Source organism: Hyaena hyaena, unplaced genomic scaffold (assembly GCF_003009895.1).
Source record: "Hyaena hyaena isolate Hyena2069 unplaced genomic scaffold, ASM300989v1 scaffold_41, whole genome shotgun sequence".
Lineage (NCBI taxonomy): Eukaryota > Metazoa > Chordata > Mammalia > Carnivora > Hyaenidae > Hyaena > Hyaena hyaena.
The window spans coordinates 3,566,127-3,589,512 of record NW_024080673.1 but is presented as its reverse complement, the minus strand read 5'-3'; the positions used below and the strand labels follow the sequence as shown (position 1 = coordinate 3,589,512).

The 23,386-nt window shown below is 41.2% G+C and overlaps 1 protein-coding gene across 1 annotated transcript in view; it reads right to left on the bottom strand.

Annotated features, from left to right (window-relative positions):
- Window positions 1-23,386, bottom strand: part of NCKAP5 (NCK associated protein 5) — a 1,061,012-nt gene that overhangs the window by 276,369 nt on the left and 761,257 nt on the right. Inside the window, exon 8 of the mRNA XM_039229926.1 lies at window positions 5,134-5,283. Coding sequence (XP_039085857.1) covers window positions 5,134-5,283 — 150 coding nt within the window. The remainder of the gene's footprint in view (window positions 1-5,133; window positions 5,284-23,386) is intronic.

Here is a 23,386-nt window from a genome sequence, read left to right as displayed (position 1 = left end):
AGCCTATAAGGCTTTAAAGGGTTTGGCTCCAGTCTACTCCTCTGATTTCATCTTCTTCCCATTTTTTAACCTTCTATGTCAGGTAAAATCCCTTCAATGTCAGTAAAATCCCTTCAATCGGTGGTCAGGGATAGGGTTGGAGAGAGGGGTGGAACTTTAATAGAGGTGGTCTGTGACAGGAAAGTGCTGTTGAAATGGTGAGCTTGATCCTAAGTTGAATAAGCAGTCTCTTAAACACAAAGGCAAAGATCTTTCTTCTGTTCCTCTAACTTGCCAAATTCTCTATCATATCTAGGCTTCCTCACTTGCAGTTTCTCTCTGTCCTCTGTCCACCGTCCATATCTTTATATAGCTGTCTTCTTTGTGTTACATATGGCCTGGTGTCAGCAGCCATTGTAGGTAAATACCTCCTTTGTTTGTATTCCCCACACTCCCTAGACTATCCAACTTGGTTTTTCTTATTCAGAGTCACCCATTTGTCCATTTATTTGTTTGCTTGCTTATTTGTTATTTCAGTGTAAAGTTTCTGTCTCTGTTCACTGGGGTTTGGGGCCATGAAAATTGATCTGCTCTTAGTGTTTGTCCTGTAGAAGGTATTCAATAAATATCTATTGACTATGAACTCAACATATAATTGTGATGTGCAGACAGCTTTGAGAATCACTATTTTAAACTACCTCATTTTAAATAGGAATTACTGATTAGCAAAAATGCTTATGCTTAGCACTTTAATTGTCATACTTTCATGGAAAGGTATAACTGAATAGAAAAAGCTGTTACCCACTTTAGCAGACTTAATTGCCACATTTTTCTGCTCAAAATAAATCTTTTATATAAGAAGCCAAGTTCCTCTGACCTAGAGGCTACAGCTAAGGCATCAGCACTTATCTGGAGGCTCAGAACTCCCAGGTTGTCTCAGATGTGCTCTCCCCCTGGCTAGAGTCTGGGATTCAGGGATGCCATGGGAACTGAGAGTGAGCAAAGAGTATGCCCAACCTGATTTCTAGTCAGGTGTGTGGCTAGTCGATGAGTGACAAGTAAGGGCATGTGGGAATGTGGGGAGGGGAACCTGAGGCAAGCAAATTATGTATTTCAAGGAACGATCCCATAAGCAAATCCAGGGCCTGAGGCCAAAATCCAGGGAAGACACAAGGTCAAGTCAATGGATTCTGGACGCAAGTCTGGGAAAATCCCTTCAATCAGTGGTCAGTGATAGGGTTGGAGAGAGGGGTGGAACTTTAATAGAGGTGGCCTGTGACAGGAAAGTGCTATCGAAATGGTGAGCTTGATCCCAAGTTGAGTAAACAGTCTCTTAAACACAAGTCTTGAAAACCAAACATTTTTAGAAAACACTACAACTGGCACTTAAAAGTTATAGAAAATGTGTAAGTGGCATCTAGATAACTCATGTCCCTTACAGCACAGATATAAAATACACCAAAAACACCAGGCGTCAGGACTCTAAACAAATATTACAATTTAGGGCAGGGAAAGTAGTTGCTGGGTGGTGAGGGTAATGGTGTACCCTTCTTCATGAACACTTGAAAATTACTGAAACCAAGATACTGAGCAGAGAGAAAACTAATGCTAGGGAGAAGTACAGGGAGGGAGAGGGGAGAGAAAGAGAGAGAGAGAGAGAGAGAGAAGGAGAGAGAGAGAAGGAGGGAATATTAATCATTATTTTCATTGGTGGCCCCGGAGCTGTTTTTTGAAGGTAAATGTCTTACTTAGCAAAAGACCTTGATGCGTTCTGGGAATGGGAGGGAATGAGACCTGGAGTGGAGTGGAGAGACAGAGTACAGAGCTCTGCTTAATCAGTGATGGGGCCTTAGTCGTGGGAGAAGGAAGAGGCAGGAAAGACCTGGCCACTTTCTGTGTCAGGAACTAAGAACATGGCGAGGGAGAAATGTCCTGCAGCTGAAGGACTTGGAGGAAAGAGCTAACTAAAGACCAAGTTCAAAGCCCTCAGCTTTGGAATATTCTGCCGTGGAGTACCCTTTAGTGAATATGTGTCCCCATATCCTTCGGGGAGTTGGGTTTGGGAAAAATCAAGTAAAGGGGATTCTGTTTCACATGAGGTTGATTCTGAAAGGAAAAGAAAGAGGGAGTGGAAACTGAATCAAGTAGGAACTGAGCCCCAGAAGGGACCACAGCAGGGGACAACCCTGGGGTGGGCTGGGAAAACTTGACTTTCCTCAGGTCAGAGAATAATGTGCTTGGACAATATGAACTCAATTCTCAATCTCAGCTACATTCTAGGTAGTTTTTGAATATTACTGGAATATTAATCGTGAACATAATATGGAAAATTAGGTCTATGAATCTTCTCCATTTGCACACTTCCCTGGGAACCATGTGGGGAGTAGGAATTCAGAAAGGATGCTTTCCATCAGCCTACGGAACATCCCTCTCTACCTCCTCTAACACCAGGGGCCAAGAGACTGGGGTACACAAATAATGAGTGTTTCAAAAATACACTGATGGAAAATATTTTTTATTTTTCTAAAATCTTGTTATATAACATCAAATTTTACCAAAGTCAGTTTGAAGCATTATGGTTAATTCCCCTGTCATCTTCTGGAGGAATATTTTGTTAAAGTGTATAAATCTGGATGGGGGACTATGCCTAGCCCTGAGTACATTCAACTTTCCCACAAGAACTGCTAACTGAAGTGAATGATCCTATACAGAAAGCACATATAATATATATTTAAACATTAAATTAAGTAAAATATTAAATTCATATGAAAATCGTATGACACATATGTATTCTTTATATGTGGATTTTACACACACATATATACTAATGAAAAATATAAATATATACAATGAATATCTGTTTTTATTATCCATTCAAATAGATGGTAGTGAGAATTGTGGGCAAGGAGAGAGTTAATACTGAGCAAAGAATTTTAGGAAACAAGCAGTGACACTGTGACCAGAAGAAACTAATTTAGGAAAGAAACTATTTTTGTGAGTTAACATTGTGGGGGTTAATCATGCTTATATACATCATCAGTTGCATCCAACTAACGGTGGACACTAGAGTTGTTGCCTGAAGTATAAAGATCTTCGTGAAAGAAAATAAAAATACTCTTTCTCTTTTACTCAGTGAGGGTTTAAGAAACATTTGCTGCCAAAGATATTTTTAAAATACCTCTTAGCTTGATTAAATAAAATGTCCTTCACAAAGTTGTCTCAGTGACAATTAGATGAACTAAGAGCAATTGTCATTATAATTAGGACTAAAACTAACAGTTTAAGTACATGGTTCTGGGGAAATAAGAAATTGTAGTATCTACTCATTTCTACCATTACATCCGGGTAATTCAAACTCGAGACGAAGCCACAATTTTCTCAAAGGTCTCAGATAGCAACCTCAGTCTCTCCCGAGAAGGTTTTTCCACCTTCCTCAGTGACTTTCTTAAGGATAACACAAGTATGAGAAGCTTCAGGGAGACAAGGATGACTCCTGTCTCTTTGCCTCAGGGGAGCTGCCAGAAGGTTCTAAAGTGACTGCTCTTCTGCCCCATGTTTGGTATCAGCTGCTTAACTTGTCCATCCTTAGTCACTTGTTTGTGGAGTAGCTCAATTTTTCCATTCAGAGTTCTTGCATTAATCATTATAACCAGGTGAATAAGGACAAAAACGATTTAGCAGAAGTCAGGAGCCTTGCAGTAGGTGGAAGGAGGAGACCATGTGCCAGGCACCGTTGTACAGATATTAACTCATTTAATCTGCATCAAGGCCCTATAAGGTAGCTTACTATTATGATCCCCATTTCTGCAGTTGAGTAAACAGAGTCACAGAGAGCCTAGTGAACTTACCCAAGGTTTCAGAACTAGAAAGCAGTAGAATTGGGATTCAAACAAAATCCTGGGAATCTGGCTCCAAAGTCCATAATCTTAACTCTTTTGCTTTACCTTTGCGATGGAAATCAGTGTAGAAAGGGCATGCTCAGTATAGACAACACGGTGGAACAGAGGCAGATTGCAGCAACCAAACACAGGAAATAAGACCTCCCTGGGGTCCTGTTTATTCACATTAATTTTCAGGCTTCTATAGAAGTAGGGCTTAACCCTACTGTTGAGCTATACTTCAGATGTTAGCTGAAGGACCCTTGCACCTAGATAAGATGAGATGAGCTCACCATAGCTTGGTTTAAAAGTAATTCTGTTCCTGTTCTATGCTAAATCAACTCCTAGAAAAAGGCATCTTCACTGAGTCTTTCAGCATGTGAGATATCAATCAAGAATAACTAGAATGTGGGGCGCCTGGGTGGCTCAGTCAATTAAGTGTTCAACTTCACTTCCTGTCACGGTCTTGTGGGTCATAGGTTCACCCCGTGTTGGGCTCTGTGCTGACAGCTCAGAGCCTGGAACCCATTTCAGATTCTATTTCTCCCTCTCTCTCTGTTCTTCCCCCACTCACGTTCTGTTTCTGTCTCTCAAAAATGAATAAATGTTTTAAAAACTTTAAAAAAGAGTAACTGGAATGTTATTTGAAGACTTCAATAAATGTTCAGAATTTAGCACCTTTAGGGATGTCAAAGGCCACTAAATAAAAGACCAGTGGTTCCAAAGTGCTCTGGAGGCTCCAAATCCTCCTTAAAGTACCCTTAGCTCAGCCTCACCTCTACATGTGTCTGTTTTCTATGATAAATTTCTACATAGGTTGTTTAAGAAATGCTTCAACTCTTTAAAAATTTAATTTTTTCTTGCAATCGTCTTTATATAGTACTAGATATTTTATTTATTCATTCACTCAAGTATTCATTATATTAGACACTGGTAAAACAAAGTGAAATACCACACAGCACCTTCCCTCCCAGCGCGTGCAATTTTAGAAGTACTGATCCGGTTTGAGGGCTGAACTGAATTTAAAATGAATTATTGTCCTATGTACACATTTTAAGGCATTCCAATCATAGTCACTAGGTCAAGACTCTCAGCGCTACAAATTTTAACTTCTTGCTCATCAATTGCAAATGATTCACAATGGGAGATCCTAGGATCGTATTCGTCTAGGAGAACTGAGAAAGGAAGACTTATTCTCACTCAAAACCAATGTTAATAAAAGAAGTGGAGCACTGTCATTTTTCTTCAAACATGAAAAAATTGTTTCATTTCTTACCTCTAGAGCTTTCAATCTTTCCAATAGCAATTTGGTGTTTTCTTTCCCCTCGTCTACACTGCTGCTTTCGCTCCTCGAATCCTCACCCACCACCATGTGAAGACCTTCCAAAGCATCCTTGTGTTTTTTCTCTTCCTCTGACAGTTTTTCCTAAAGGGAGAAAGAATTATTGTTTATGATAATCTCCACTGAAAAATAACCAAGAGTGTAAGGTGTAAAAGTTTGGAACCTCTCTATTGCTATTGTGTTCTTTTGGGGCTGAGGTAGAGAAGATTTTGCTAAACAAATTCTCAGCGGCGCTTATATTAGTAAAACACAATAGACAAATTAATGAATCCTGGCAGGATAAAGCCATTGGGTCAATACCTCTGAATGTACAGGTCCTCTGCCCTGTTGGAGAAGTTGACTGAGCCAACAAAAGCTTAGGGTGGGATCGTGTTGTTAATCCATTTTTACCTGTACCACGGAATTCAGCTGTTCTACAAACTGGGGAGAAAGAATAAATCAACCCTTATGCCTTGATTTGTGAAGAGCTTAGCTCCAAAAAAATAGGATCATTAAAGTCACTGGACAAGCAGCTATTTAATTATTCTAAGGGAAAATAAAATACTATGAAATATTGAAATGACAGTGATTTCAGAATTCTAAGCTGAAACCAATTAGTTCCTTTGGCTTGATGACACAGCTCTTAAGGACCCTTTAGTTCCTTTTCTAACACTCCAGGATTTGTAGTATAGCCTTGAGGCAGACATAAAATGTTGTTATCTTGTCTTTCCTCCCTGTTGGAAGCTCCTCACTCAACCTTATCTCTGGCAGCTTTGGGAAGTTGAGAAGTGTTAATTTGAGCTTTATGATTGCCTCTTGTTTTCAAGGGAAAAAGAAATGTCAAGAGAATATCATATGAAAAGAAAAATCTCATCCATTCTATACATATATTAAGACCCTGTGCTCCAGAACCAGGTGACATCCTGCCATCATACTATTTAATTCTAACCACAACATGGCAGAAGTCCTTGTTTTAATACAACTGGTAGTCCACCATGTGGGCTAAACTGGATTATCAATGATAAGAGACTTCTTTATATTTAGCACTAAATAAGATCATTTGCAAATAAGAAGCACAAAAGCTAGAATTCTTAACCTCTAGGCCCCTGTATAGTCTTCTCAGAGAGGAAAAAGCAGGTTTTCAAACTGTGTTCACAAAAGGGCTTTGGAGGCTCCAAAAACGTTTAACTTATTTTTGAAAATAAGTAAAGTATGTAAAACATGTCTTAATGTGTAAGTATATACGTATAAACATACATATATTTATATATAGGTATATACCTGGAGATCACATAGTAACTTGACCCATTTTATATTTTATATGGATTTCAAGATAGAGTGTCTCCTGCCATCTCTATAGAAAGGCACATTTGGTTAGGAAGGTGAGAGCTCTTTATGAAATCAGGCCTTGGTATGTTTAACCACATATGATGTGCAGATATGTTCACTTCTATAGGACATATATTTTAGCCCAGATAAATGTCAGGCAAGTTTAAAGTGTACATCCTCAGGGCAGGGCAAAAATCCGGGTCATGAGAGCATTTTTATAGCTTTGATTCTTTAAGGTCTGGTCACTTGTCAGACTTTCATTCCCATGATAGGGAACATGAAGTTATACAGTTACCAACTTAACTTTGAAATGAAGAGGTCCTTTGGTTTCTTTTTTAAGATTTGAGGCTGTAATTAAACACTAAACTGGGACTCTAAAGCAAGCTGTATTTGAAAAAAAATATCATCTACATCTATTTCTCTATGTGAATCATGGTTTGCTCTTTCATCCAAATCCACTTGTATTTTCTCTACTTTCCTCCCTTCATCTCTTATAATAATTATGGCTCTACAGCTAATTAAAACAAACAAGAGCCACTGGTGTGGTGAATGAGAAACCAAAAGACTTGGTTATATGACAACTGGATTCCAGATCTACCATTTACCTGCTTGGCAAATAATCTTGGGCAAACTCCTTAAATTTCAATAGCTCTTAGTTTCTTTGTCTTCTAAATAGCTAAATGAGATTAATGGCAAAAAATATAGCATTCACACAAATACAGTCAATTCTCATCTTTCCTGATAATTCTGTTCTATAAAGTTGTCATGAACACCGAATTAGAAAATACTGCTCCTAGGGGAAATACAGGGTTAGGTTCCTGTAGGCAATATTGTCAGCACTGAGCAATACATAATCTTGTTTTATGAGTGTTTCTATTAAAGACACCTTATTTAATGTATATTGTTAATTCATTTACATTGAGCTAACAGCCTAGCCTATAATGCATACCTCAACAAAGCCATCTAACATTTGTCTTCTCCATAAGGCACGTCACAGCCTCCTTGCACTTAGGAACACAAGGCAGCATTTCAGTCCTAGGTTTGGAGGCTATTTTGAAAAGCAAAATCACTAAAAAAAGCAAAATATGAAAAGTGTGGTACTAAATAGAACGCAAAAGGACACTTGTTTACATTAGATCAGAAACAAGGCAGAGTGGTGCCTTGTTTGACTTCAGCTGGAATGTGTGTGTTAGGTGACTCAGAGTTTTCACTATTCTGCGAAATTTACCATAAAAGCACTGCACATATTGACTGTGAAATGTTAGGGGGTTGGTGAATTCAGAAATACAAAATCCAGACATAATGAGGATTGGCTGTAGACACACACACACACACAAATACACACACATATACACACACACACATACACACAAACACACTTAAAGCGTCTAGGCACAGTGCCTAAATATCATTATATGAAACAACTGGAAACGATTCAAGATGATATAGATTATATGTGAGTGTTTAGATTACATAAAATGCACGAGTGGTTTTACATAGTTTGAAAAAAGTGATCAATGAGGACTGTGGGATGTGATTCCATGGTAATGTAGCATGACTTACACTTTGATACAGTGATACAACTTGAATAGTTAAATAGACAAACGGTGGGATTTTTTGGTTGAAGAGGAATTAAGTTTTGTCCTTAATGGTCTATGAGAAAAACAGTCTGATTATAGTAACACACAAAAATACTGAGAAAGTAGTTGAGTACAGGATTGTAGAGTAAAAGAGAAAGGATTCTGGGAAATGAGAAATAAAAATTCAGACACCATTCATTAATGTGTTCATCCTATAAATGGTAACTGAGTGCGAACTACTGGCCATTTGCCGTTCTGGGGGCTGGAGATATGGCAAACAGGACAAAGTTCCTATATTCCATGAATTTATATTCTAACGATGGGAATCATGTTGAACTCCAAATCCAATCAAGAAGTTATGTTATTGTAGCTAGCGGTAACTGCTATGAAGAAAAGAAAACAGTATGATGCATGGTGAGCTGTGTGTCTAAAGAAAATTGTAGATATGTTGATGCCAAATGTAAGGTATATGAGCATAAGAGGAGGTAGCCGTTTAAGCTGAGACCAAATGATGAGGAGGAAGCGGTCAAGTGATGGGACGGGATAAAAGCATTCCAAACAAGTTAGAGCAAAGCCAGTGTCCAGAAGAAGGACTAAGCTTTCCTTGCTGACTAATAGGAGGGAGTCTGTGTGTGAGAGCAGTGACTATAAGAGCAAGAATAGTAGGAAATGTCGTCAGAGAAAGAGCTGGAACATGGGAGGTCTTGCAGAGCATGAAAGGGGGGTTGGATTATATTCCAACTACAATAGAGAAGAACTGTAGGCTAATCAGGGAAGTGATAAATCCTGGTTTACCTTTTAGAACATTCTGACTGGTGCAATGGGAGGGTGGGCTATGGAGGGAAGCAGACTGGCAAGGACACCTTTATATAGGAAGGAATAAAAATTAGGAACACTGTGAACTTTTTGGACAAAGAATTACCAAAAACAGTTCTCATACTGGATGGAAGGTGAGAAGCCCTGGATTCAAAGCCCAGCTTTTATATGTCTGCACCTTGCCGGGAAAATCATCCAACTTTCTTAGTTCTCAGTTTCCCCTCAGATGTAAAATGAAGGGGTTGGACTAACTGCCCTTTCCATTGCTAAAGTCCTAACAATTGAATTACACAAGACACAATTTTGAGGTCACGAAGGAAATGTCAATATGCTCAGTGATGGCAGAGACGGCAGGAGAAGAGAAAAAGAGCCTCTACATTTCATGATAAGAAGGTTATTAGTGGGAACTTGAGAGCTAAAGGGTGAAGATGGTACCCACACTGTCAGTGGTTAAGCAAAAAGTGAAAAAAAGAGAAAATAGAGGCAATTGTAGATGCTTATCTGAAAGTCTGGGACGGGAAGGGAATACAAAGCACTGGAGCCAAAGGGCACTGCAGAGATAAATGGAAACCTTTTTCAAGATATAGAAAACCGAGCTGTCTGAGGAACTAAAGAGAAGAGGGGCAGCACAGAGGGGAGCGTTGAAGAGGAGACGTCCCACGCAGAGGGGGCAGAGGATGAAGGGCACTGATGGAAAAGTCGAGGTGTTCCAAATGTGGCTCCCTGAAAAATATCGCTTTACAGCTTAATTCCCGAGTTAGTGTTTCTGTATCACTGGTGAGTGTCTGGCTTAAGTTCTCAAAGAATGAAGATTTGAGTGCAGGTAGTTCGTTTCAGAAACACAGGGAACGCCAGGAGGAGAGCGACCAGGGAAGAGATGGGAACCATTAAAGGGCATAACACAAAGTAGCTACAGCTAAAACCACAGGACATTCAGAAAAATGGGTCCAAACATAGGCTCAGAATCATTCCACCCCAGGGGTGAGGGAGCTGGGGTGTTTAGTACCAACCACATAAAAATCAATGGTTGTGGCTACCTCTTGGGATGTCAGTTTCCTGGTGTTTCCAGCCTGCCAAAGGCAGTGAAGCTATGCATACCTCTCACATAGAGGTACCCCCTGGCACAGACACCGAGAGCTGGAAGTCACAGGAGTACTCTAGATGGTTCTGGAGCATGGGCAGGGCACTGCCGATGTCCGTTACAGGCAGAGAGGAGGCTTGCAACTGCTCCGATGTGACACCATCCAAGAAAGAAAGCCACATCTGTCTACTCTTTAGACCAGTCACCATCCTAAAAGCACACTTGGCTGTGTTGTACATTGTAAATGTCCTGAAAGCAGTCTGGAAGGTAGAGTGATCTGCCCTACCCTTTCCTTCACTTTTGTCTCCCCACCACGTACTGGTGAAAATGTTAGAGTATAATGTAGAACGAGAAAGAGGGAAGAGAGCAAGGACATGTACTACATAAGTAAGTGAGCAAGAGAAAAACAAGCAAAGAGAAAGTGGTGGTAGGAGAGAAAAAAATCTGAGAGAGCTGAAAATATGGTATACCCCACTGACAGATCACTACTGCCTATTTCAGAGAAGCTAGCTATTGAATTTATATTAGATGCATAAAAGCATGACAATATTTTTTTAAATCAAGTATCTGTATTCTAGCCTCATGTAAATAAACCATCTCAATCAGATTTTAGTTCCTTGGCCAAATAATCACCTGTGATACACATGGCAAAAGAGAGAGAGAGAGAAAGACAGAGGACAAAAATATCTGGTTGTAAATGAAATATATTTTCTTGAACTTCCACGTGGAAGCAAAAAAAAAAGAAAGAAATGCCAAGTCTACCCTGAGGATGTCAAACTCTGAACAGAATAAGTTGATTCCAGAGGTGACCTGTTTTCGTGTTTTAGTTCTTTATGGACTTTAATCAGCAGTGAATTCTATAAAAGTGAGCCACCACACAAACAACTTTCACTCCCCACATATTTCATATATGGTTGAGACCATAAGCTTGTTTGCCTCAACAAATATCAGCCGGTACACAGGAGGCGAAAGATTTAGGAGCTCAGTTAGTATCCGAGGGTTTAAATCAAACTTTGCCTTGTCAGTACATAAAGCAATCCTTAGAGCTATAAGTTTCTCTAAGTGGTTACCAGGGCGATGATTCACCTTTGGGGGAGCCCTCATCTTTTGTTCTCAAGTAGTCAGCATCATCGGGCCTATGTAAAATAATATTAATCAACACAAAGCTCTGGGTCACATCAGTTCATCTCAGACAGACGACAGTCCAGGGAGCACAGAGCATGCAGTGTAGCTCTTCACTGATGGGGTGGAGGTTCACTCAAAAACACTGTGGCGGAAAATGATCATAATGCCCTTCCCCCCAAAGCGTCTTTTATTCATCATTGGGTCACCAGCTTCCCCCAGCCTAGCACCCAACGGGACTCAAGGAAGGTTTCATTTGGTGACCTTACTTTATAACTAATTAATCCATCCATCCAAAAAATAATTACTGAGCAGCTCCTATGTGCCGAGCCCTGTGGAAGATGTCTGGGGAAGAAAAGTGAATACAAACACAGGTGGCCCCTGTTCTCAGGAAGCTTAGAGCCGTGTGGAAGGAGACAGTTACTCAAAATGTCACAAGCAAATGTAAAATAGTACTGCTACATGTGTTGTGCAGAAGAGTTTTCAGTTGCTTTGAGAATTGGTAACGGGAGGATGCAAAAGAAAGGTCAGGAAGGTGTGGGAGTTAACCAGGAAACGACTATGAGTTGGGAGAAAGAGGGCAGTTTAGAAAGTCCAAAAGGAGGCTTGTGTAGCTGGAGAGGAAACCAGCCTGGATGGGCTGATGGGACTCAGCCACAGGTCAAGGAAGTTTGTCTTTACCCTGTGGTCAAGGGGAAGCCATTGATTGTTTTCCTGTGCGCACCTGTGTGTGTGTGGAAGAGGTGACAGGGTAGATTTGTGTCTTAGACTCGCCCTGTGGTACACTGCGAAGGATGCACTGGAGGGGGGTTAGCATAGATGTGGGGAAAATAAGATACTACTACAGTCATCTAAGTAGCAGTTGACTGAACAATGATTAAAATGGCAATTTCGCAAAATGAGACTTCATAGTTTGTAAATCAGCTTGTAATTTTGGTCCTTTAGTAAGCAGTTCCTCCAGCAGTGACAAATAACGAACACTTCCTTGGGTCACTGTTGTTCATGCAGAGGGCCAGGAACAATTAGCATCAGAGTCGGTGTGGCAGGGAGAAGGAAGAGCATGGTCTGTTTAAAATGCAGATACTTTGGGCGACTCCAGCACTAGTCAGTCACCGTATCTAGGAGTGGGGCCTGCAATCTTTAATTTTACAGAACACCCCAGGTAATTCTAATTCATACTTAAGGACCTCTGGACAAAATGCTTTAGTGTAAAACATAAATCACTTACTTCAGATAAGCTTTTGTGGCTGCATATTTAATTCTTTATAATTAATATGTAAAATGGACAGATAACTAATCATCCAAACCAATACCCACTGGAGACTAAAGGGGAGGAGTGACTATTCGTAGTATATTAGGAAGGTAGATGTAAGCCAGGCAAACTGGGACATATTCACCCATAACTTGCTAAATCCCACTTCAGTAATAGATGGCAGATACTGACATATAATAGAAACCATGCTATATGAGTGTGACAAGAAGCCCTGGGGAAATTCCTTTTTGAGTTCTGACACTTCAGTGCCCACCATGTTATGCCTGTTCCTTCTCACAGATGGCATTAATAGTTTATAACTACTTCAATACCTTCTGCAGCAAGGGACACTAAGTTTCCAAGAGATAGTTTCTACATGTGCAGTGTGAAAGAGATACAACTCCTGTGCTGGGAAAGCCTTCTTAATTTAATAATGCTTGCTTGCTTAATTTAATAATGCTTGCTTGCCCCTTCTTTGTATTGGAAAAATAAGGAGAAATCTGTCCATTAGAGACTCACATAAGGTAGGAAAGTGGCCGCTGGTTGTCACAATGACAGTAAGAAAAGTGACACTAGAAGTTTAAACCTTCTGGCCCCTTCCCCTCCTCCCACTGGGAGTGTGGTTGCCTGGCTGTGATACAAAGGTCTGACTTCAAGATGGTGTCCCTGCTGTCTCCTACCCCATCCCTGGCAGGTGATGCTAGGTCTGCCTGGGACTGTAAGGATGAATGAAGGACCCCAAGTCAGGGAAGTGTGTGTCTTGTCTGGACCTGTGTTGGCATTTTATCTGATAGGAGAAAAGGAGAGTTAACCTCATCTGTGTCTTGAGGGCCATCAAGTTCCATGTCACTGTGATCTATTCTGGCCCAGGGTGGGAAGAGGGGCCCACTGCACCCAATTTCAGAATAAGCAGAAATAAGAAATCTACATTATAGACCTAGCTGTGCCACTAAGCAGCTGTGTGATTTTAGTCAAGTCACATCATTTCTCTGTCCCTTGATTTCTTCATCTGTGAATAAAAAGCACAGAAAGAGACTAATCCAAAGGTCTCTTCTAGCTTTAAATTTATATGATTTTGATCATCTGTAAAAACTAAGCTTGGAAGGATAAGTATTTAAAATACTGCTGAAGTTTAGAGATTTTAATACAGAATGCCATTAAGATTAGATACAGAAGATACCTTGTCTCATAAAATCTCTGTGCTTCTATTCCAGCACATATTTATCTCTCTCTTTCTCTTTTTTGCCTGGAGAAAACCTTTCCTCTTTTTGCTGTGCACTTACTTCTCTTGGGCCCTAAGATAGAAGTCACCTAATGTGAGGCTCCTGGGTGGCTCAGTTGGTTAAGTGTCCAACTTCAGGTCAGGTTATGATCTCACAGTCTGTGGGTTTGACTCCCGTGTTGGGCTCTGTGCTGACAGCTCAGAGCCTGGAGCCTGCTTCAAATTCTGTGTCTCCCTCTCTCTCTCTCTGACCTTCCCCCACTCATGCTCCAGCTCTCTCTCAAGAATGAATAAACATTAAAAGAAATAATAAAATGTTTTAAAAAAGGTCACCTAATGCAACCTTTGCATTTAGCACATTCCATTCCCTGCCTGTAAGAGACAGAAAAGGTCTGGAAAGCAACAGTAAGAGAGTTCAGGGGGAGATACTTCTAACATTCACAGGAAATGATGTCCAACCCAAGTCCTCTCTGGGGGCATTTGCTGATGGGAGGAATAATTATAAGCATCAACTGGTCATCAGGCTTTAGAAAAAAAATTAATTTATTTTTGAGACAGAGAGAGACAGAGCACAAGTGGGGGAGGGGCAGAGAGAGAGGGAGACACAGGATCTGAAACAGGCTCAGGGTCTAAGCTGTCAGCACAGAGCCTGATGTGGGGCTTGAACCCACAAACCGGGAGATCATGACCTGAGCTGAAGTTGGATGCTTAACCAACTAAGCCACCCAGGCGCCCCTAGAAAAATATTTCTAAAAATTACTTGTCTGTCAATTTTTATTACTTTTAACTCTGATGGTCGGCACAAAGCCAACACACAAAGACACCGCACAGATAGTAGTGATAGTTTTACTCTGTTCTAGCATATTAGTTCTTTTTCTGATCGGGACTGCCTTTATCTCTTAGTCCTAGTTAAAAAAAAAAAAACAACAACAACCAAGAAAAAGAAAAATGAAAAGAAAAAGATAAATTAAAATAAAGAAAGAAAAAGAAAAAGGAAGGAAGGAAAGAAGCAAGAGAAGCAAGAAAGGAACCCACCTCAAGTACACACAGTTTTCTAATGTGAAGACAACAAAATGAAACCAGGGAGAATGTGAGGAGGCATTAAAGTATCCAGCTTTGGAAAGCTAGACAGTTGTAGAAGTTGGATAGAGTTATTTCATTTTGAGTACCCAACCATGCATTAAATCCACTTACTAATTAATAGTGAAAATACAAAAAGCTATAATTTAGGACCAATCACATAAAGGCAGAGACTTGGGTGATGTTACTATGAAAGTTCCTTTTAGGACATCAAAGCCACAGTAAATAGCATCTAGCTATATGCACCTCAGAGTTAAACCAAACAACCTCCTAATACCATTTTCCACTCTTAGAGCAATGGGGACATAAGGCAGTCTGTACCCCCTTTACAAACAACAGGCTCTCATAGGTTATTAAGTGACTTGTTAACAGGAAGTGGGGGAGCCAGAATTTAAATTCAGTTCTGATTTCAAATGCCAGGCTCTTTCCACAGATTCAAGTTCTTTCTTCTAGACTTGCTCATGCACCCGTAGATTTATCCTCAATGGTAATTTTATCTGAGAATCAGTGATCTTTTTTTTTTTAAACCTTTTTAATGTTTTATTTCTGAGAGAGAGAGAGAGAGAGTGAGAGAGAGAGAGAGAGAGAGAGAGAGAGAGAGAGAGACAGAGTGAGCAGGGGAGGGTCAGAGAGAGAGGGAGACACAGAATCTGAAGCAGGCTCCAGGCTCGGAGCTAGCTGTCAGCACAGAGCTCAACGCAGGGCTTGAGCTCATGAACCATGAGATTATGACCTGAGACCAAGTCAGACGCTTAACCAACTGAGCCACCCAGGCACCCTGAGAATCAATGATCTTTATCTAACTGTGAACCCCGCTGCTGACAGCATCTCTTCTGAGGCTCCCTGGTCATTCCTCTAGGGAGTGGGTGATTTTATCAGAGATGTCAGGTTTGGCCTTAGATGACCAGCAGAATAGGTTTAACAAACTACTACCACTTCATAGCTAATGATGATTCAATTAGTTCAAAATATAAAGACACACCATGATACCAGCTAACTGGCAATGTAGAGCCCGGTCATCTGGCTGACGGCCACCCCAGGGCACCCTGGTGGCTTCAGCTTCTAGGATTTATTTACTCATTTGTTTTCTGGTGGTAGGGAGGGTGTACAGAATATATTGTCACTTTAGATAGCACTTTGGCAAATACCGTCACAACATTCCCAGGGACTGCTAGCAGCTTTTGTTCTGTACCAGCATACTAAATTTTAAAGGGGGAAAAATAGCGTCATATAAATCACAGGATTTTAAAAGAACATCCCAATTTGTTCACAGTTTAACATTACTACTGTCAGGCAAAACATATAAAACTCTTCTTTTTCATCCCCAGATTTGACTTACAAAATGAACTAAGCACACAGTAAAATCCCCAAGATTAAATGTGCATGATGGATAAGAGAACAAAGTGTTTTCTTTATGTCTCTAATATGAACCCACGGCCACTGGCATATCAATTCACAGCTACTCCACATTATTCTTCAGTCAAAACACTCCTCAATGTTGTGAACTATCTTCTATATTGAACAGTTCTGTGAAGTTACATTAATAAATTTTCAGATGATGCTTTTATTGTCTCTTCCATCCATCAGCAACATTTATTTCCTTAACAAAAAAAAGTTCAATTCTAAAGGCACTTTACATAAAGGAAAACTCTACTGTGGAACAGGATAGTGTGTAAAAAAAAAAAAAAAAAAAAGCAACTGGGCCATAATTTTCATTAAAGGTATGCTCCACATGGCTGGACAGCTAGGAAGATTAGAAACAGAAATTATGTGCTTCTAGTCCCTGGATGGTTGTCTGAGTGTAACCTATGCAGAAAGAAGCCAACAACAGTCAGACTGTCATGTAGATGAGGAGTTTCAGTGACTAATGGTTACACTTAAACACTTGGGAGGTGATTAACAATAACTCATAAGTTAGTGTCAAAGTTTGCACCCAATCTTTCTCTTCCTCCTCTGCCCCCTCTTGCCCTGTTCCCCTTTGTTGAAAGAATTCACAAGACAGGGGACCCAGAGAGGGTCCAGTGGGAAACCAAGCTCATGAACTGAGCAATGGCCATCCCAAAATGAAGTGATAATTAGGCATTGACTAGTTAGCCGTATGTGGATTGCTGGATTAATGGTGTCTTTATACATGTCTTCAACAGCTGTATGTCTGAGATTCCTGGAGAACATTTTTTTTAATGTTTTTTATTTATTTCTAGGAGAGAGAGAGACAGAGACAGCGTGAGCAGGGGAGGGTCAGAGAGAGAGGGAGTCACAGACTGAAACAGGCTCCAGGCTCTGAGCTGGCAGTCAGCACAGAGCCCAACGCGGGGCTCGAACCCACGAACCGCGAGATCATGACCTAAGCGAAAGTCGGCCGCTTAACCGACTAAGCCACTCAGGCGCCCCTCCTGGAGAACATTTTAATTTAAAGAAAATTCAAATAGTTTAAAATTTTCCCTCTCACTGTTCCCATAAATATACACTGTTAAATGACCAACATGAACAAATTTTTGTTTCAGAAAATATGGTCAATCCTACATATATTTTGTGATCATTGCTGGCAGATACTAATGTATCTTCTGCATTTGTTAAACTCAAATGAATTGGGAGGCAATTTTGCTTCTGCAAAGACAGAATTCTTTTAGTGTTCAAATGAGATAATAGGAAGAGTAACAACAACAACAATAACAGTGGGGCATTCGGGTGGCTCAATTGGTTAAGTGTCTGACTTTGGCTCAGGTCATGATCTCATGGTTTGTGAGTTCAAGCCCCGCATCAGGCTCTGTAGTGACAGCTCAGGGTTTGGAGCCTGCTTCAGATTCTGTGTGTCCCTCTTTCTGCCCCTCTCCCACTCATGCTCTGTATCTGTCTCTCTCAAAAATAAAGAAATATTTTAAAAATTAAAAAAAAATAGCAACAACAACAAAATAGTTCATATGGAGAAGAGAATTCATCATTCGAAGTTCAGTAAACAGACACTGTACGAAGTTCAACAGCTCCCCATGATAATGCAAGGCCTTCAGGGGAAGGAATAACATTTTGCATATCACACCACATACCACACCCTGCACAACACAGAATGCACTCGGTGAATGTCCAATATTGTTGAAAATGATGATGTTTCATGAGGATGATATCACCTTGTTTTACCTCTAATGGCACTGTGTGTAATATTAATGCTGAATAACTTAAATATTCTCAAGAACTTTCAACAGAAAACTATTTTAAGCAAGTACTGTACCATTAGAAACATAAAGCAATGGACTGATAGAATATTTGCAGAGATGATAAAAACACCATTAAATTGATTTCTGCTCTTAGAAAATGAGATTTTGCAAGTTTCTCCTTTCACTGACACGTCCACCAAATGCATTTCATACAGAAACACATAAACTTTTAAGCCATAAAGTTATCTACCCTAAAATGTCCTGGGAATTTCTGGGGACTCAGAAACCCACTCCTTTTTAAAAAAAAATTTTAATGTTTTATTTATTTTTGAGAGAGAGATAGAGACAACGTGAGCAGGGGAGGGTCAGAGAGAGAGGGAGTCACAGAATCCAAAGACAGGCTCCAGGCTCTGAGCTAGCTGTCAGCACAGAGCCCGACGTGGGGCTTGAACCCTCGAACCATGAGATCATGACCTGAGCCAAAGTCGGACGCTTAACTGACTTAGCCACCCAGGCGCCCCTCAGTGACCCACCACTAATCAAGGCACTCCATTCTTCCCACCTTCTTCCTTCCTGGGGTTACTTAAAAGAAAAGCTCTAATGAGGTGCATCAGTTATATTTTTGAAAGTGAGAGATGGATTATATAGTTAATACTCCTGGGGGCTCATGTCAGATCGGAAAGAAGCCTCACCTATTTGCACCTAAATGGGACTCAAGGATAAAGCAAGAATATCACAGTTTTTTTTCTAGCACAATTTACATAATACCTCTCTCTCTAGTCAGGCGAAGCTCATAGAATAAGACCAAACTGAAGATTTCACTCAAGAAATGTTGCCAGAAATATTGTCCTGGTGTGCTTTTTGACATTAAAACTATTATTTTTATCCCTAACCTCTGAAAGCAGCAGGAAGCTATCACTTGAGGTGCTTCTTTGTCATTGAGTGGGATGTACGTTCTGACAAGCCACTCCGAGCCCCCGTGGGAGCGGTGAAGCAAAGGGCTGTGTGGTGAAGACACCTGGGTGGCTGCCAGATGCGTCATCTTGGTGAGTGAGAGAAGGGCGTGGGGATAAATTAGTGAGAAATCAGCATGATCCAAAAAGATAATCAGAAAAGTCATTATATAAATATATCTAAAATATAAATAAATGCATACAGATACACGCATCACAAATTCGCACAGCCACTCTTCGTGCAAAATCACCGTGTATTTAAAGTATAATGAGGTAGCCAAGTTGTGGCTCCTGAGACAAATGTCCCTCTTACAGGTCTTCCAACGTACCCTGACAAATAGTCTTCTAGATGGCACCTCTGGCCATCTTAGCACTTCCCTGTTGCCACAGGGAAGGAGAAAATATAAGACTAGCTGAGTAGCTGGTTTCTTGTTCCAGACCTGCTGCTTATGGGCAGTGTGGCCTTGTTAAAGCTCTTTGGTTATCTGTGACATCATTTTCTTACATATGAAATGAAGTGGCTAGATAGTGGAGGTGAGTGTCCTCCTTCTGAGCACATTAGACTTGCTAACTACCCCCACACTATGACTCACTTTCATTGTCACAGAACAATCATCCTCTTAAAAAATATGAATAGCTGGGGCACCTGGGTGGCTCAGTTGGTTAAGCATCCCACTTTGGCTCGGGTCATGATCTCACGGTTCATGGGTTTGAGCCCTGTGTTGGGCTCTGTGCTGCCAGCTCAGAGTCTGGAGCCTGCTTCAGATTCTGTGTTTCCCCCTCTCTCTGCCCCTCCCCCACTTATGCTCTGTTTCTCTCTCAATAATAAATAAACATAAAAATTTTTTTTAAAAAAGAAAATATGAATAGCAGAGACTGGCCACCTTGTACACAGCCATATGACAAGGAACAGCGGGCAAACATACCCTATGCCCTTGATTACCCTCATAATGTGATTATCCAGCCCCTTCCAAGCAGCCCTTTTCTCCAAGATACCAGATGACCACTTTATAGACTCTCCTCATTACCACAGACACTAACTCTGAAGCATTCCGGCCATAACTCTGGCTACCTCTAACTACTACATAGTAAGGAGGCCACCCAGTTTTCAGTGTGACATCCCATGAAACTCAGCACCCAGAGCTTTGTGCACCCAGAACTATGCCAGATGCTGGTAAAAGAGTCAGAAGCACCTGTAGTTCAGGCCACTCTAGAAACTCAGCTCCAAATGAAAGGTTTTGAACTTGTTGGGCTGGGAGGGGCTCCAGGAGTTCCTTGTGAGGAACTGGGTCCTGGCTGCTCACGTCCTCTATGCCAAGTTTATACTGTCTTTCCGGGGCCTGCTTTCATTACAGCAAGGACAAAGTCTCCGTTTGGTAACTTTCTAAAACTTGCTAATTGATGAGATGATGCTGTGAAAGTGTACACTGTAAAACACATATTAGTTGTTACTGTGTCAATTTTCACTACTGTTTCTCTAATGGTGTCTAAATGTTTAAGAAAAAATAGGTAATAAGAATTCGTAGATGGGTGCATGGGTAGCTCAGTTCAGGTACGTGTCTGAGTCTTTATACTAATTCAGGTTGTGATCTTGTGGTCATGAGGTTCAGCTCTGTGTTGGGCTCAGTACGAAGTGTAGAGCCTACTTGGGATTCTCTCTCCCTCTCTCTCTGCCCCTCCCTCCGACTCAGGCACATTCACATGTGCACACACTCTCTTTCTCTCAAATAAATCAATATTTATAAAAGAGAATTCATGGAGAAGAAAACATACAATAGGTGGGTTAGATAAGGTAGGTATAGTGACTCAAGAGAAATACAACCTAATTCAGATCTTAGGGATACATTTACAAGTTATTTTGCAAATGAAAAAAAAAAGGTTGTGACAGCATGCTTGCAATGAAATTGTCTTCAGACCATCACTTATAATTACTGCAGGAGCTTACTAACTCAGACTAAGATGTAAGCCTGGCCTCAGTGGGGAGAACTGGATTTAACTGTGCTAATTTATTAATTTACTTCAGAAACAAAATTTATTGGAGGAGAGTGGGAAAGCAACCAAATAGAAGCATGCTTGGAAAAATGTATTTTGATCTGTTTGCAAAGCAATGCAATCATCATGAATTAGGATCTATCCTTGGCTACTCATTTAAATAGGGAAGGGAAGACTGTGAGCCATTGTAAGACCCCAATTTAATAGGCTTGCTCTAAAATTCCTTTCAACCTGTCAGTGTGCCACTTGGTGCAGTCCTCAGAGGATATACAGTAAATGGGGCTGGGATGGCAGCCCAGGACTTCAATAGTTCATCATGATAGTATCAGCTGAAGGTCTGAGCCCTGAGAGTATGAAGGTGGAAGGGCCATGAGGGGTAGTGCTTTCTCTCGCTTTTGTCTGTATATGATGTGTGGCAAACCAGAGAAATGATGGCTGCAATCTGCACATTGCATTTGCTGGTTTTCTCTCCACTTCTGTATCCCTATGCTATTTCCTAACACCTCTCTTCCCTGGCACCCCTGGTCAAGAGGGAGTCTCACTCACACTTAACCCAGAGGCTTATAAACTCCTATGTTACTTAATTTTTAAAATTGTTTTATTTATTTCTGAGAGAGAGAGAAAATAGTGTGAGCAGGGGAGGGTCAAAGAGAGAGGGAGACACAGAATCTGAAGCAGGCTCCAGGCTCTGAGCTGTCAGCACAGAGCCCAATGCGGGGCTCAAAGCCATGAACCGTGAGATCATGATCTGAGCCAAAGTTGGATGCTTAACCGACTGAGCCACCCAGGTGCCCCTACTCCTATGTTACTTTAGAAAAAGTGCTTTCCTGTCTCCTTCCACTCCAAACCCCACATCCTAAATTCTAGTGTTCTGAGATAAGCTGATAGAGCAAAGCCCACAGATCTAATCAGTTCACACTAACATGTGAATGATCTCCCCTTGAGTATTTTATATTCTGGAATCTTTCTTCTATGGGATGGTGCTTTAATGGACGGAATTTCAGAGAACCATATCTAAGGGAGAAAATGTTGGCAGGTAGGGTCTGGGGATGACAGATGGTGTAGCGGGAGAAGATATTACCACAAAGGCCAGTCCTGACTGGGAACCTGACCTGGGTTCAGCACTCTTGAAATGTTGACATTTCTCAGAGTTTCACCATTTTCTCCAATTCTGAACCTTTAGGCTCTCAATAGCCTCGATGGCACTAGCCACTAAAGTAGACTAGAGGGGGCGGGGTAAGAGGAGAACTTGCCTGCATGAAGAGAAAGAGTAGGTGAGTGTAGACAGACAGGGCTAGATGTGTCACAGGAATACTAGTGATGGTGTGTTGAATACCTAACATGTGCTTCACACAATACCATGTGCTACTCCCAATTGTTAGCTGAAATGTCTGGGGAAGCACTTTAAAAATAGCAGCTTTTCGAGTTGGCCTTAGTAGGCCCATTATGGAGAAGAGGAAAGGGAGACTCACGTTAAGTTGCCCAAGCTGACAAAACTGAGTGTGAAAAATGGGATCCTCTCCCAGGTCCATCTGACCCCGAAACTTTGTCTTTAATTCGCCTTCATATGTTCTCCAATCACAATCCTTCATACGCATAAGACTCTAGAAAGTGAGGGGCAACTGAGACGTCACAGCATTCTGTTTCATGATCTACAACTTTCCTCTCCTCAGACCGTTTCTTCCCATTATTAATCTGAATGAGCTCTTATGTAGGAAAAAGAAGAAACACCAAACACTGTTTCATCTCTTATTAGAATAACAGACTGACAGACTGACACGGAATGGAGGGGGCAATGCGCCTTTAGAGAACTTCTCCACTATCTTCACCCTTTGAGAGCCTGAGGACGTACAAAGCCCAGGGCACAGGGACAAATCCTCTGCCTTTGGGCTGGCACAGCAGGCACGGGCCTTCAGCATCCTCAGCTTCAATAACCTCTTGTTCCAGGCAATAGAAAAGCAGGAGTGGGAGGGAAAGCAATCACTGAGCTGTCATTGACTTTCTACATCCCCCTCCATCTATAAATCAAATGTCCTTACTAAGCTTCTGCCTCCACTCCTCCTCACAGAGTTGGGCTTGCTAGAAAAGACCTCCTAGATCATGGAGGTGACCCATTAGCAATGCTTGTGATGTTAGAATCACCTGGGGACATTTTTAAAACATCCCAAGGCCCAGGCTCTTCTGCTGGAAGAGAGATTCTAGGTTAAGGCTCAGGCAGGTTGAGACCTAGAAGACAGTCTAACCCCTTGTCTTTCAGCTGAGTCTGGAAAAAGACACATTGTGGTGGTTGGCCCGTATTCTCAAGCCCAGAAACTGCTGTGCAGGGAGCATAGACACCCTCCTGAGCCTGAGAGGGCTGTGGTTCTGCCTCCTGGGATATGCTGCGCAGGCCAATTAACACCTGAATCCTGCAAAGACTTCAATGCAGAGCACACACTCCTGGCCTAGCACTCCCCTCTTACCCCATGTGAGTGATTCCTCTTCATTGCCATGCAGCGCTTGGTGTGCAGATGAAATCAATAAGGACAATGCAGCTGAAAGGTTACTGTATGGAGCTCTTAATAACAAAAGTTTGTGTATGTGTGTGTGTGTGTGTGTGTGTGTTTTCCAGCAGATGCTTTCCACTTCT